The following is a 13,650-nucleotide window of genomic DNA, read 5'->3' on the forward strand; positions in this document are numbered from 1 at the left end:
AGGCAGCTAAAAAAAATCCTCGTGTCATGCGCTGACCCTTCCCATCCAACACATGCGAATGTGAACTTCATGTCAAAGTCACATGCGCACATGCAATTTGTTGTGGTGATCCCCTTCCTGCCATAGTACGGGTGTTGCTCATCAACTGGTACGACCACGGGGACGTGGACCCCATCAATCGCACCAATGCAACCCTAACCATTGCCACAAAAATTAATCCATGTGAAATAAAATACGTGGTATGAACATAAAGATAATTTTAATAAAATAAAGTCAAGATACGAAATTCACAAGGTACCTTAAAATGTGGCCAATATCGACTTGAATGCTGAATATGCTCTGGCACGTCCCGAAATGTACGATCATCAGGCTTGATAATGTCCGCTGCCATAACGGTGGCTAACAATGTAACTACCTTAACCACGTGTCGATGCACTGTCTCACCTGAGTGCTGAAATCTATCCTGCACTAATCTGTTACCCTCAGCATGACCAAGTACCACCAATGTCATTGCTAGAGACTCTTCCAAGCAAACTCTTCTGGTACCGTTATATCCATACTGGCGCAATGTATTACACAATTGTCGAAACACATGGCTTGACATTCTAAAATGTCTTCGACATTTTTCAGGATTTCCAGTTAATGTATACAATACCCATTCATACCCTGTTTGTATATTCGTATGCAATGGTACTTTGGTCATATAGGTCTCCACGTAAACTGCACATGCGCACCCGGCTAGATATGCTACGAGTACAATGTCGTCGTTCATGTCGAAGTCATTGTCCTTGCATATTTTACCGACTTTAATTGCATGTACAAATACTAAAAAAAAAATTGTTAAACGTTATTGAAACTTTATTTTACTAGGGTCAAACTATGGTGGTACCAATTAATTAACAATCCAAATCGTATCCAAGATTTATACAAATTGAATATTCACATCGACAGAGGAAACTACAAAAACTCACTGGTGCTGGGTATCAGATGAGTCGTTTAGCAAATCCATCATTTTGTATACCTTGAGACTGCTTTATAGGTATTGAACAATGATCTAAAAGATATCGATCTTAAAATTCAGAGCCTTGACATACGAACTATATCTAATGCTACAAAAACAAGAAAACCTGAAAATCAGAAAATAATATAAGCACTGGTTTTACTAATATATTTTAAGATAATAGAGAAAACTAATCTTTTTGTTTTTTTTTTTTTTTTTTTTGCTCTATTGTTTGATTACTGAGAAAATTTACAAAATCAAGGTAATTGATAACTAAGAAAATCTACGAAAACAAGGTGAGGATTTTCAAAGTGATTCTTTTTGGTAGAGAATTGTATTGCATTTTTTTTGCGCTGGGTTAATTTCTTTTCAAAGAAGATTTTCCGCTCAACATGTCATCTGAGGACTGGAGTCCAGTCGATACTTGAAAGATTTTACACTGAAGTTTTGTATAAAATGAAAACTATGATAGAGATTCAAGAAGAATACACCTATTTTATAAATAGTTCATAAAATTTATGCTAAGATATACCCATTATTTTTATTTCAAACAATTACATATATATATATATATATATATATATATATATATATATATATATAATGGTATATTTTACTTTAGGTGTGTATCTAATCTATAAAAATGCGAACAGTTGTCGTAAAAAAACACTGTGGCTCTATTTCTTTCATTGTAAAATATATTTTAAAAACATTTTTTAAGTAATTGTTTCATTATCAAAATTTTTGTCAAACCTGGAAAAAAAAAATTTATTGACCGAAAAAAATTTGTGTTTAAAAGTTGTAAAAATATTTTACCAAAAATTTGTGAGTATAACATTTTCAAAAACTCAATACCCCTTTCTTTTCTTTTTTCTAGTGGCATTGGGCTTCAATGTGGGATTTGTGGAATTATAAAAATTTATTATATAAATTTCAGAAAATATTATTATATATGCAAGATATCTGGAGTTGTAAAATTGTCTTTAACAAATAATTTATTTGTGGAGTCATACAAATTCTTATATCTTAAAAAATAAAATTTTAAATTAATTAGTTTGCATCTCTTAATATTGATATATATTAGTTCAAAAAGAGTTTAAATAAGACTTTTGACATTCAAAATTTAGGGTCTCCCTCTATCAGGCATTTTCTCAGTAACCAATCAGGCATAAAAATAAATCAAAGCTAAGAAGGTGAAAAATGCATATTAGTCAACACAAACTTCTTCTTTTTTCCTCCAAAAGAATCTTTATAAGAAAGCAACAGGTTGAACAAAATACGTAGATATTCATGACCAACATAATCACCAAAATAATGCAAACCACAGGCAAATGCTCCAAACTCCAAAACTTTGTTATCAGCACATGCCATGTTATTCTTCAGAGTGATGAATGTGAGAAGCAATTTTGAGTTTTTCACTTCATGAGACTCATATTCGTTCTATTTTAACCTCAAAACATGTGTCTTGATTATGTCTTGTAGTTCACTCCATCACCCAACAAATCTACTAATTTGTTAGTTCCGAACTTATTTTAGATGGTGGAATGAACATTATAAATTAATCATGAGTCATGATAGTGCTCGTAAAAACTTAATAGTTTAGAGTAAAGTAAACAATGTAGTTGGAATATATTCAAGACAAGCCCAGATTATTAAAAAGGGACCCTAACAAAGGTCCTGAAAAACCATGGAGATCATCATTTGGGCCCCAAAATGCCTTTCATATTTACTGTTTACAGGTCATCTAGCAATATGGAGTCTCCTTTAAGTTTCCCTCCATGTCCACACATGTATCATGCATATCTCACATGAGCTTAATTCATGATGTGTCCTCGCATATATACCATGACTTCTCAGCCCCTGTGATGGTTCACCCATTGGTGTGGGTTTAGTATAGCATCCAAGGCAGCCTCTGCTCTGTTGGAACTCAGGTTTTAACCACAAAGTTGATTAAAACCAAGTATCAACTCAACTCTCACTCTAGCATTTGAAATTAAAAAAAAAAAAAAAAATTTGAGAACAATCATTGCCTGAGCTAAATATTCTCAATTTAAGCCACAGGTTTTTTCATTTCTATTTTCTATGCAAACTAAAAAAGAAGGAAAAATAAAAATTTCTTTTCCCTTACGCGAGAGCCTTCCATTTAGCCTTGAACTTTTCCTTGATCAAAAGCACAAGAGTGCGCAAATACGCTCCTGAAAGCACTACAAATGAACAGCAGGGTTTCTTCCCAAAGCATCTCTCCGATTTGGCTATCAAACAACACCTACAATACATAGCTGCTATTGCTATAGGATCCCCCAATACCTAATACAAATAATATAAATCATATCTATATAGACTAAACAACTTCCCAAAACTCCAAGAAAAGAATTAACAAACCACAAAAAAGGTCCTCCCCAACATGTTTCCATGTTTCTGAACAAGCAAACACAAGTCCTCAAGATTCCTTAACCAACAAAGCAACTATAAGCTACAAGAAAGTTTTCCTTTTTTTTGATTGTAAACTACAAGAAAGCTAAGGAAAACAAAACAAGTTAGAATCTCAAATCTTATATATTTCCTGTTTGTAATCTCACAGTATACCAAAATTTGCAAAACTATCTCAAGCAGAGCAGAGATTCTTATATTTTTCTCAAATTTGAAGGATTTTTTTTTCCTTTCCTTTAATTTTCATATATTTTCTCTGCAAGCAAAAATTCAAAAGTTATTAAACCTGCTTTCAACTTAAGTTCTTTTTTTCCCTTCGGATCACAAACAATGAATATGTATAGACCCGAAATCTCAAAATTCCTGGATTTTTTTCTTCTTCTTTTCCTCTGTTTTTCTCAGTATCCAAACAGGGCCTAGAATTATGATGAAGAAAGAGAGAGAGAGAAGTGACCCCATGCAAGCAAAAAGCTGAGAGAGGCAAGGCGGAAGTTATGCAGAGAATTGCATTTATGCACGTCCAAGCAGAGATCTCTGAAGCAAAACTCTTATTAGTCCAAGAATTTTTGGCCTTACGGTCCTGCACAGAATATAAATATTCCAATTTCAATATCAGATAACTGAAACAAAAAATGAATTTAGAAAATTAAGAAAGATCCAGCTTTGTTTGGTTCCCAAGAAAAAAAAAACAGTTTCCGTCACTTTCCTTCCAAATTCGATAATATTAATATTAGGACATATGAAAAATAAAAAATAAAAAATTAAAGCAATAGGTAAGCATAAGAAAACGGAACAAGTAAGCATACGTAGATATTCATGACAATTAATTGGTAACCATTGTCTTACATACACACCATTGGTAAGCATTTTAGTTTCTACCAATAAAAACAAAACAAAATTCACATAGTGCAACAAGTACAACATTGAAAATCCGATTACAACACCAATCCTATCGAGACAATCCCCTTTCCTTCACTAAAAATGAAATTCAAGGTGCCTTTGGTACTCATTTTCTAGCCACTTCAGCTGGATGTCCTTGTCATCGCAAAGCGCTGCGAACATGTGCCTACCCTTCTCTTTTTCCATGAAGTAGACGGTGCTGAATAGATGAAGGTAATGACCCGAGTGCACCCCGGGAAGACTCAACACCATGTCCAGAATTGTTTTAACTTTGAGCGATTCTTTGTGGAAGCAAATGGTGTTCGGGTACCTACACTCCTACTTTCAAGAAAAACCTCTGAGATGCTCTTCAAAGAGTCGGACATCTCTTGCGCAACTGAACGCTTTTTTTTTTTTTTGATTTCTTGCAAATTGGCTTGAAAAGGTGGACATTGGTTGCCAAGCCTTTCCCCTTAGTCATTGTCGGTCCTGCCCTCGACGATGATGGACCTTGAACCTCCATTGCGTCAACAATCAGAAAAGGTTCACATTGGGGATCAACAAATTGTGTGCTATCAACAGAGTCCCCAGAACCTTCGGTGGTTTCCTTTGGCATTTGACCACTTGTGCAGAATGCATTTTTTCCCATTGCAACTGTACCTCCAAACATGATGTTCATCGCCTCACGATTCGGCAAACGTTTATTTTTGAAGGTTTTTGTACTGGGACATGCCTACATGTGGAGAACCAGTAGTTAGAACACAATAATATATAGAGAGAGATTGGCATTAAATTATAGACAAATTTCATATTTGCATATTCTTGTTTCTTCTATTGAGGCGAATATTTTCAGTATTGCATTCAAACTAATTAACCGGAACTGATTTAAACAACAGGGGAATATGTCACAGGTTTACCAACCATTTAGCTTCCTAGGTTTAAGCTTAGGATCCCTAAACATGTCATGATTGATAAATTTCGTAGTAATCCAATATATAAACAGTTCAGCAAGACTAGGATTAAAATGATGAAGGTGAGGAATCACCAAATAAACTTTTTAACATTCTTGCTCTTAGAATATTTTATTGCTTCAGAACCACGTCAGAATCACTTGGAAAAAGTCTTTTGGCAATATGAGTAGTGTTAGACTAACTGTTGATTACATCAATTGGATGCTCAAGTCAAGTGAGCATGAGTCTTTCAATTTCCTTTTCTTTTTTTGGCTCAATCTATTGTCCTATATCTCATTAGCAATGGCTGTTATTCTTAAGTGGAATATCCACATGTATACTAGTGATGCACTAAACAAAGTTACTAGAACCAGACAAAAGATACTTCCGTTGAGATGATTATCAATCATTCAATTAGGAATTTGGGATTATTTAACATTAGCATTGTCATTATGAGCCATGGCCTTAAGACTTCTAGCTAATCTCTTGATGGGATGTATGTGGAACAAGTTCTGTTGTGTTGGTTATTTTGGAGGTTTAGGGAATTTGAGCATCCTCTAGAGTACTTTAGATGCCCTACAATCTTTATTATAATTTCCTTCTTTTTAAGTGTAGCTCAAATAATAGGACAGTACATATATATATATGGGTTTTTCTTTAGAAGAAATCAATAAGAATATGAATTGAATATAAAAACAGCAAACACAATAAGAGAAGTAGAAGTTTGGCCAAAATGTAATATTTGAATTGTGGACTGGAGATATTTCATGGGTCCCTAAAACAATTCCAGTGAATAACAAAGCATTAACATTTGCATAGAGTGATGGTACTGACGAATACAGAACTGACGAGGATAATTATAGACGAAGTTGCCTTCACGGACGAACATGACCAGTATCCGCGTCATCAAAAAGAATTAATGCCATTCAATGCTGCCAATAAAGCTCCAACCGTTACAAGACCAGCTGGACGAACCGACGGGAACGCATTAAAGTCCATAACTCCACCAGAGACGTTATCAGGGAGTCATTAACACTCCAACGGCTACAATCCCCAAGGGTATATAAAACCCTCACAACACCAATACAAGGTACATAAAAAAACAACATCACCACCTGAATCATTTTTTCTGGTATTTCAATCATTATCTTCTTCGATACTGACTTTATCATCGGAGGCGTTGTGGCAGGCACCACACCGGTAACCACTTGAGTGAATTCCTGCTCCCACAGGTTCGTCAGAGTACTTTCAGGAGCCTTCTGGACGAGTCCAAGCAAATCAACGAGATACTGCTTCATCATAGAGAAAAAAAATGATATCAAAAAATTGGAACTAAACAAAGATTGTGATAAATTTTTTGAACAATAATAAATAACGGGAGAGAAATAGAGACAAACCGTAATCTTTCGGGTCCACCACTCATCAGTGGCCTGAAGCAGTCCAGTGCTAGCATCATAACCCAACCCACTCTCATTGTCAAAACACTCGTTATACTGCTTCCACCCTTTTTTCAAATGATCCCAATTGTTTTTAATCTACAGGGAAGTCACCACTTTTCCAAAATGGTTATCCAACTGCTGAATCACTGCATCAACCCCAATTTTGGTTAGAAATCCTCCGCTTCTCTGGCCTTCTAGGACTTGAACAACACAGAACTCACAAAAAGCTTGTAGTTCCTTAATGTCTTTCCAATCAGCTCTCGGATCATTACTAGCACCGTCCTTCGATTTCTCCCTAACCATTTTTGCTACAACTTCCTTCTATACTCATTGAGGCATTTCAACAAACAGTTCATGTGCATGTCATATAATCAGTTAGGCATGCCCACATGAAAAATGCAAACTGAGCTCACATATACATTTATATACAACAGAGGTAGGAAGAAAATTTACATGCGTTATTACACGAAGGATCAAGAAACCCACATTATAGTGTCATGGAAAACACAAAACAGCCACACACAAACGTTGAACAGAAACACCACACACAACCGATGAACACAAAAAAAGAAAAACAAAACCACAGATTGATGAAGCCTCATGGATCAAATTATAACCACACCAACAGATGAGAGAGCATGAGAAATTAGAGGCAACTTACCCGTGAATGCAGAGCTAGACAATGGCAGCAACGATGTCCCAAGCGGAGAGAAGGTTTGCTCGCGCGAAGGAAGAGCAGAGGGGGTCTTTTGAGAGAGTTCCACGTAATGGGCTTTCTTCTACCATGTGCACTGCTCTGTTTTGATGGTTTTGTGGTTGGTGAGTTCATTGAAGATGATTCGAACGGAGCATTGAAGAGGTTTGAACACATTCTGCCAGGGTAGTTGGGAGAAAAGAAGAAAGCTAAAGAGAAAAATATCCGTTGAACGAGGAGGAGCGCACCGTTTTGATGAGATGGAGCTGGGCTTGTGCGATCAGATGGCTTCAGGTGTGCGCACCGTTGTCATCACAGGACGGAGCATTGAGATGGAGATGGGCTTATTAGTGAAACGGTGCGTCTCAGCTCATCATGCATGCGTTGGAGCTTTTAGTGAAACGGTGCGTCTCGGCTCTTTTGTTTTTAGAAGGTGTCCATGAACAGTTGAATCCACGCGTTTCAGCTCTTTTCTTTTCTTCATCCTGCGTTTCCCTCAGCGCGTTTTGTGCTTCTGGTACGCGTGGGTCCCTGCATATCACAAACGCAAACACATAGATGCAGGAATAAGTTCAATCCAAACGCCCTCTTCATCAATTTGTAAATTAAGATCAAATACCAATTTTTCTCCCAATATGGGTCCAACTCGGGGCGGGAACCGGGAATACTTGAGTTTTTTCGGGTTCTCAAATGGGCTCAAAAAAGACTCTGTCGGGAAGGTCAGGAAAACAAAACTTCTAGACTACCGACCTGGTACTCCAGGTGTCAGGTAATCTTGGGCCTAGAACTCTCCTAACCGTGACGTGGCAATAATCCCACAGCTACCGGTGTTCCCGGTCTCCCATTTCCCATCTTTATATTTAATATTTAAACCCTAAAATCTTCTTATTTCTCACTAATCTCAACCACTCTCACAGTCTCACTCAGATAACTCACTCTCTCTCTCTCTCTTAACAAAGCCATGGGTAATAGCAACAATTTCAGTTTTTTTTTTTTTTTTTTTTTCATTTTTCGAATTTCATAGAATATTGAATCGCTACGATCTCTGATTCTCACTGTTTTTTTTTTTTTTTTTGGTGTTTTAAATTACAGGGAAGGTCAAGATCGGAATCAACGGTATATGATCTTACTATATTTTTGAACGATTTGAATTTTTTGATTTTTATTATTTTTTTGTTCATCTTCTTTCGATTTGGATCTGATGGATTTTGGAAATGTTTTGTGTGAAATTGAGAAAATTTTTAGGATTTGGAAGAATTGGACGTTTAGTTGCCAGGGTTGCTCTGCAGAGAGACGATGTTGAACTCGTCGCTGTTAACGATCCTTTCATCACTACCGATTACATGGTATTACTTTTGAAATCGCTGTGTATTGGCTTTGGATCAGTGGATTTTGTTCATGAAATTGACCTTGATATTTGAGCTTTTGAGATTATGTAGTTCACTGCTTAGTCTAGTGCTCAGTTTTTTTTTTAAATTTTTTTGGTCTGGCTCGTTTTATTTAGTTTGATGTGTTTGGATTTCATAGGATTGTTTGGTTAACAATAAAGATTTTCGTTCAGTGAATAGTAAGCAATGGTGCTTCTCAGTTTGAGTATGAATCGCTAGTAGTAATAGACATGCATATATATACATATATATATATATACACACACACACACACACACAAAAGCTTAGAGCGTGCTCATAGGCTCTTTCTATATTTTTGGGTAAAGGTTAATAATTTGTATTTATCATAATTTAGAAATATATATAATTTATTTTTTCAAACAAATAAAAAGGATGAACTCTAAAGAGAAGCAGTAACTGTAATTTCTGTTTTAATCGGCAATGGAAAAAAAAATCTTTAATTTTAATTTTAGGAATTCTGATTTTGAATTTAAAATGAAATTTGTTATTTGATGTTTGTGACCTTATTTCTAAATGAAATTATGGGTATTTTTGAAGGGGGGAATCCTCTTATATATAGCATATGCATATATGTGTGTAAATATGTCTATATGTGCGTGTGTATATATATATTTATATATATATATATATGTATATTTAGTGTGTGCGCGCTCGCTCTGGACGGTTTTATTTTAGTTGGGATGATATACAATTGTTTGGTTAGCTCTAAAGATTTTTTTTTTTCTTCTGGTAAATAGTAAAAATTCATAGCTTCTCAGTTTGAGTTGGAAACTATGTGAGAATTGCTAGTAGTAATAGACATCCATATATAGGGTCTGTTTGGTTAGACGTTTTGGGAGCTTAAAGCAGCATTTCTAAAAAATCCAAAGCTCTGTTTTGCAACCACAACTCCTCATAACTTTTTTACAAACAATCATTTTAAACTCAAAACGCTGCTTATACAAACGCACGCATAAATGCACATGTTATTTTTGGGGGGGGGGGTGTTTTTCTGCATTTTTGCCGTAGAATTTAGTACCTGAGAACTATAAAATATAAACTGATAGTGATCCTAGGAGTTATTTGCATTTTCTGTGTGTATTGATTAATGGGGTTCTTTTGGTTTTTCCTTGTGTGTTTTGTGTGGGGTAGACCTACATGTTCAAGTATGATACAGTTCACGGTCAGTGGAAGCATCATGATATAAAGGTTAAGGACTCTAAGACTCTTCTCTTTGGCGAGAAGGCCGTCACTGTCTTTGGTGTCAGGTACTCTTCTAGACTGTCTGTGATAAATGAATGCAATTGTAATCGATATGTCTTGAAAATGTGTTGGCGGATTATGGTTGTAAATGCCATTTGAACGATTTGTAGGAACCCAGAGGAGATTCCTTGGGGTGAGTGCGGAGCTGATATCGTTGTAGAGTCCACTGGAGTGTTCACTGACAAGGAAAAGGCTGCTGCTCACTTGAAGGTTTGTCATTGCCACTGCCACTGCCACTGCCACTCTTCTATCATATAATTTTTGTTTATAGTTTCATTCCAACCTACTTTTGCAAAAACCACCCCCTCACTATGCCATCTCCCATCATTTGTAGCACATAATTAGGGCTGAGCCAAATACTACATGTCATAATTTGTTCATTTAATTTTATTTTGAACACTAGCTGAGCTCAAGATCATCACTAAGCTAAATTACATGCTTAAACTTGGTTCAATTTTTTGTCAAACAAGTTTGAGCTTGTTTACAATCTACTTAATTGACTTTTATTTCCTTACTTATAGGGAACACCACGATTAAAAATGATCAATCAAATTATAATTGAGATCAGATTATTTGAGTTAATTAGATAGAATTATTTTTGTTTCAGAACTAATAAAAAATAGATTCACTAACCTTTTAGTATTAAGATGGACTTTTTGTATTATAAATAAATTATAAATATAATTTGATCTCTGATGAGCTTATTTACAATCTTACACTATCCAGTTACAAGGCCATGTAATTATATCTACATGAATACATAAGACATAAACATTAGTATCATCTGTGAGCTTGGATTATCTAATAGTCTGAGTTTGAACATGGGCTTTAGTTTGTTTCATTTGCCAAATAACAACTACAAACATGTCTTTTCTTGAGTGAAACCTGAGTTGTTTATAATCAGCTCTCTTCACTTACAGCCCTACATGTTGCTTAGTCAATGTAAATCATTTTGGCATTTGTTGTGTTAGCCTGCCCAATATTGGTCTTATATTTCATTTTTCATGTTTATAATCTCTCTGAATATAGTATGGCCTTGATGCCGTTATCTTACTCGAGTTGGCTTGGTTTGATTGTTAGGGTGGTGCAAAGAAGGTCATCATCTCAGCCCCAAGCAAGGATGCTCCCATGTTTGTTGTGGGTGTCAACGAGCATGAGTACAAGCCTGAGCTTAACATCATTTCCAATGCTAGCTGCACTACCAACTGCCTGGCTCCTCTTGCAAAGGTTCTTCTATCAAATTATCTCACACTTCATTTTACGCAATACTGTCCAATTTTGGCACTAGTTGCATTAGAAATCATTTTATTGTCTTAATTTATCTTGTATCGATTTTGCAGGTTATTAATGATAGATTTGGCATTGTTGAGGGTCTCATGACTACTGTTCACTCCATCACTGGTGGGTCTACTATTGTCAGTTTTCTCAGCTATTATTCAGGAATTTGCTTCATCTATTAATTTTGATTTCATTTTTTATACTCTCTGATTCAGCCACCCAGAAAACTGTTGATGGGCCATCTAGCAAGGACTGGAGAGGTGGAAGAGCTGCTTCCTTCAACATTATTCCTAGCAGCACAGGAGCTGCTAAGGTATGGACCTTTATCATTCTGTGTTAAGTTGTAGTTATGTGTACGGTTTTGGTTGATCTGTATCTGGGTCATAATATTTGAAGTACTAATTCCATTTCTTTTTTATGTGAAGGCTGTTGGAAAAGTGTTGCCTGTATTGAATGGGAAATTAACTGGAATGGCTTTCCGTGTTCCTACCGTAGATGTTTCAGTGGTTGACCTCACTGTGAGGCTGCAGAAGGGGGCAACCTATGATCAAATTAAAGCTGCTATCAAGTAAGGGTGGAGAATAATTTTGTGCTATATGCTTTATTATCTTTGTTTGTATGGTACGTGTTATTGCCATGTGAACCGTGGGGACACGTGGTGATTAATGTTAAGCTGCTTTACCTTCTGAGAATTGTGTGGTGAGGGGTTTCTCATCTTGTGTTTCTCTTGATTTTGGTGGTTCTCAGGGAGGAGTCTGAGGGGAAATTGAAAGGAATCTTGGGCTACACCGAGGATGACGTGGTTTCCACCGACTTTATTGGTGACAGCAGGTATGGATAAATGTACATATCTTTTTAATGGCCTGTCCCACAACTGGAATATGAAACTGGCCTGACATTTGTGGATATTTGTCTTTCAAATTTAGGAAAAGATATCTGATCTTATTGGGCCTTTTTCTATGATCTTATCTTCAGTGTTTATTTTCTTGTCCCATTAACAGAGGGAACACTTTATTCTCTTGTATCTCATCTGCTGCATTGTTCGGTGAAATTTACCAAATTATTGATTGTTTGTTTAACCGTTCAGGTCAAGTATTTTTGATGCAAAGGCTGGAATTGCCTTGAATGACAACTTTGTTAAGCTCGTGTCATGGTATGACAACGAGTGGGGTTACAGGTATTTACTCAAACTCAATTTCCTTCTTGGATAGATCACAGAACATTCGTGTCCACTGTGTTAATAAAAAAAAAAAGTGTCCCATATTGGTGTATTGTAGTTTCATTTCTTTTGAGGCAAAATTAGAGGGAAAAAAATTGGAGAAGCATGGTGAATGTGTTGCTTATGTTGCACTTTTTATGGTATTTGCAGCTCACGTGTGGTTGATCTGATTGTCCATGTTGCATCCAAGTGTCATTGACCTGATTGACCATGTTGCATCCAAGTGAAGACTGCAATGTTGTGAGTTTGTAGTTTGTATTTTTCTCTGAAGCAGCGCTATATGCGAGTGTATAAGGCATGGGAGGTAATGGCGGCAAGTGAGAATAAAATGGTTTTTTTCAAGAACTACTTGGTGGTGTTCAACCAAGTCTTATCTCTATATGTGAATTAGGACCAGTGTAATGATGGGTTAGGTCTTCACCTTTTCTCTTTGAGGAAGTGGTGTTTGGATATTACATGCTTGAGTGTGTTTTGCATTGTTATAATATTCTGAGGATTTATTACTCGCTCCTTTCCCTAACCCGATTCCTAAGTGTCATTCATGAGTTTAGCTTCTTCTCTCTTTTATTTTTTTATTCTCCCTCACCTTTTACCAATTAAAATAATTTAATTTTTAAATTTTCATCCCACTTTTAACAAATAAGATAGTATGATGTTGAAATGATTCCTATGAGAGGTCATTTAGAAGCGTCTTAGAATATAAGCGAACTAGGTAATCTAGGAGGGAATCCAAAGAAGATAAAAAGTGGGAAATATTTGATGGGATAGTGATTATAAGCAAATTGTGCCGAGAACTTTGTAGAGTAGGTCCGTAACACAGTGAAAAAACAAAAAGAAATTTGGTACAAGGACATGGTGAATGCACGGTATGGTTCATTAACTTCATGTCATTGTGCAGTCTTTGCTTGTCTTAGTTTGTACATCTAAATGAGGCTGAGCAAGGCCTCAATCAATCAGCCAAAACTTCAACTCGTTTGGATTATCTGCTTATGGAGCACGGGTCATGTTATTTGAAAAATCATTTTTCCTATTTGGAGTGAATAGAAATTCTGTCATGAAATGGTCATTCTCGGTTATAAAAATACTATTAGAGTTTCTGTGATATTTCTG

At 35.9% G+C, this 13,650-nt stretch overlaps 1 protein-coding gene and 1 pseudogene across 1 annotated transcript; one reads left to right on the plus strand and one right to left on the minus strand.

The window, feature by feature from the left end:
- Positions 1 to 4,405: 4,405 nt before the first annotated feature.
- LOC142633025 (L10-interacting MYB domain-containing protein-like) lies at positions 4,406 to 7,569 on the minus strand (annotated as a pseudogene).
- Positions 7,570 to 8,260: 691 nt separating this feature from the next.
- LOC142632177 (glyceraldehyde-3-phosphate dehydrogenase, cytosolic-like) lies at positions 8,261 to 13,045 on the plus strand. Its single transcript, XM_075806589.1, has 12 exons — positions 8,261 to 8,357; positions 8,485 to 8,508; positions 8,638 to 8,738; positions 9,933 to 10,048; positions 10,154 to 10,253; positions 11,124 to 11,270; positions 11,384 to 11,444; positions 11,537 to 11,634; positions 11,747 to 11,889; positions 12,069 to 12,152; positions 12,409 to 12,498; positions 12,691 to 13,045. Exons 1-12 carry the CDS (start codon positions 8,354 to 8,356, stop codon positions 12,737 to 12,739), a joined length of 1,017 nt encoding a protein of 338 aa, XP_075662704.1. The 5' UTR covers positions 8,261 to 8,353; the 3' UTR covers positions 12,740 to 13,045.
- Positions 13,046 to 13,650: the final 605 nt, after the last annotated feature.

The sequence above is a fragment of the Castanea sativa genome, chromosome 4 (assembly GCF_040712315.1).
Source record: "Castanea sativa cultivar Marrone di Chiusa Pesio chromosome 4, ASM4071231v1".
NCBI classification, from domain to species: Eukaryota; Viridiplantae; Streptophyta; class Magnoliopsida; order Fagales; family Fagaceae; genus Castanea; species Castanea sativa.

What these genes read in the sequence shown, in the direction of transcription:
- LOC142632177 (XM_075806589.1), top strand. An exon ending in GCAGCACAGGAGCTGCTAAG is followed by an intron (nt 11,635 to 11,746) that starts GTATGGACCTTT and finishes TTTTATGTGAAG; the next exon opens with GCTGTTGGAAAAGTGTTGCC. An exon ending in CAAATTAAAGCTGCTATCAA is followed by an intron (nt 11,890 to 12,068) that starts GTAAGGGTGGAG and finishes GGTGGTTCTCAG; the next exon opens with GGAGGAGTCTGAGGGGAAAT.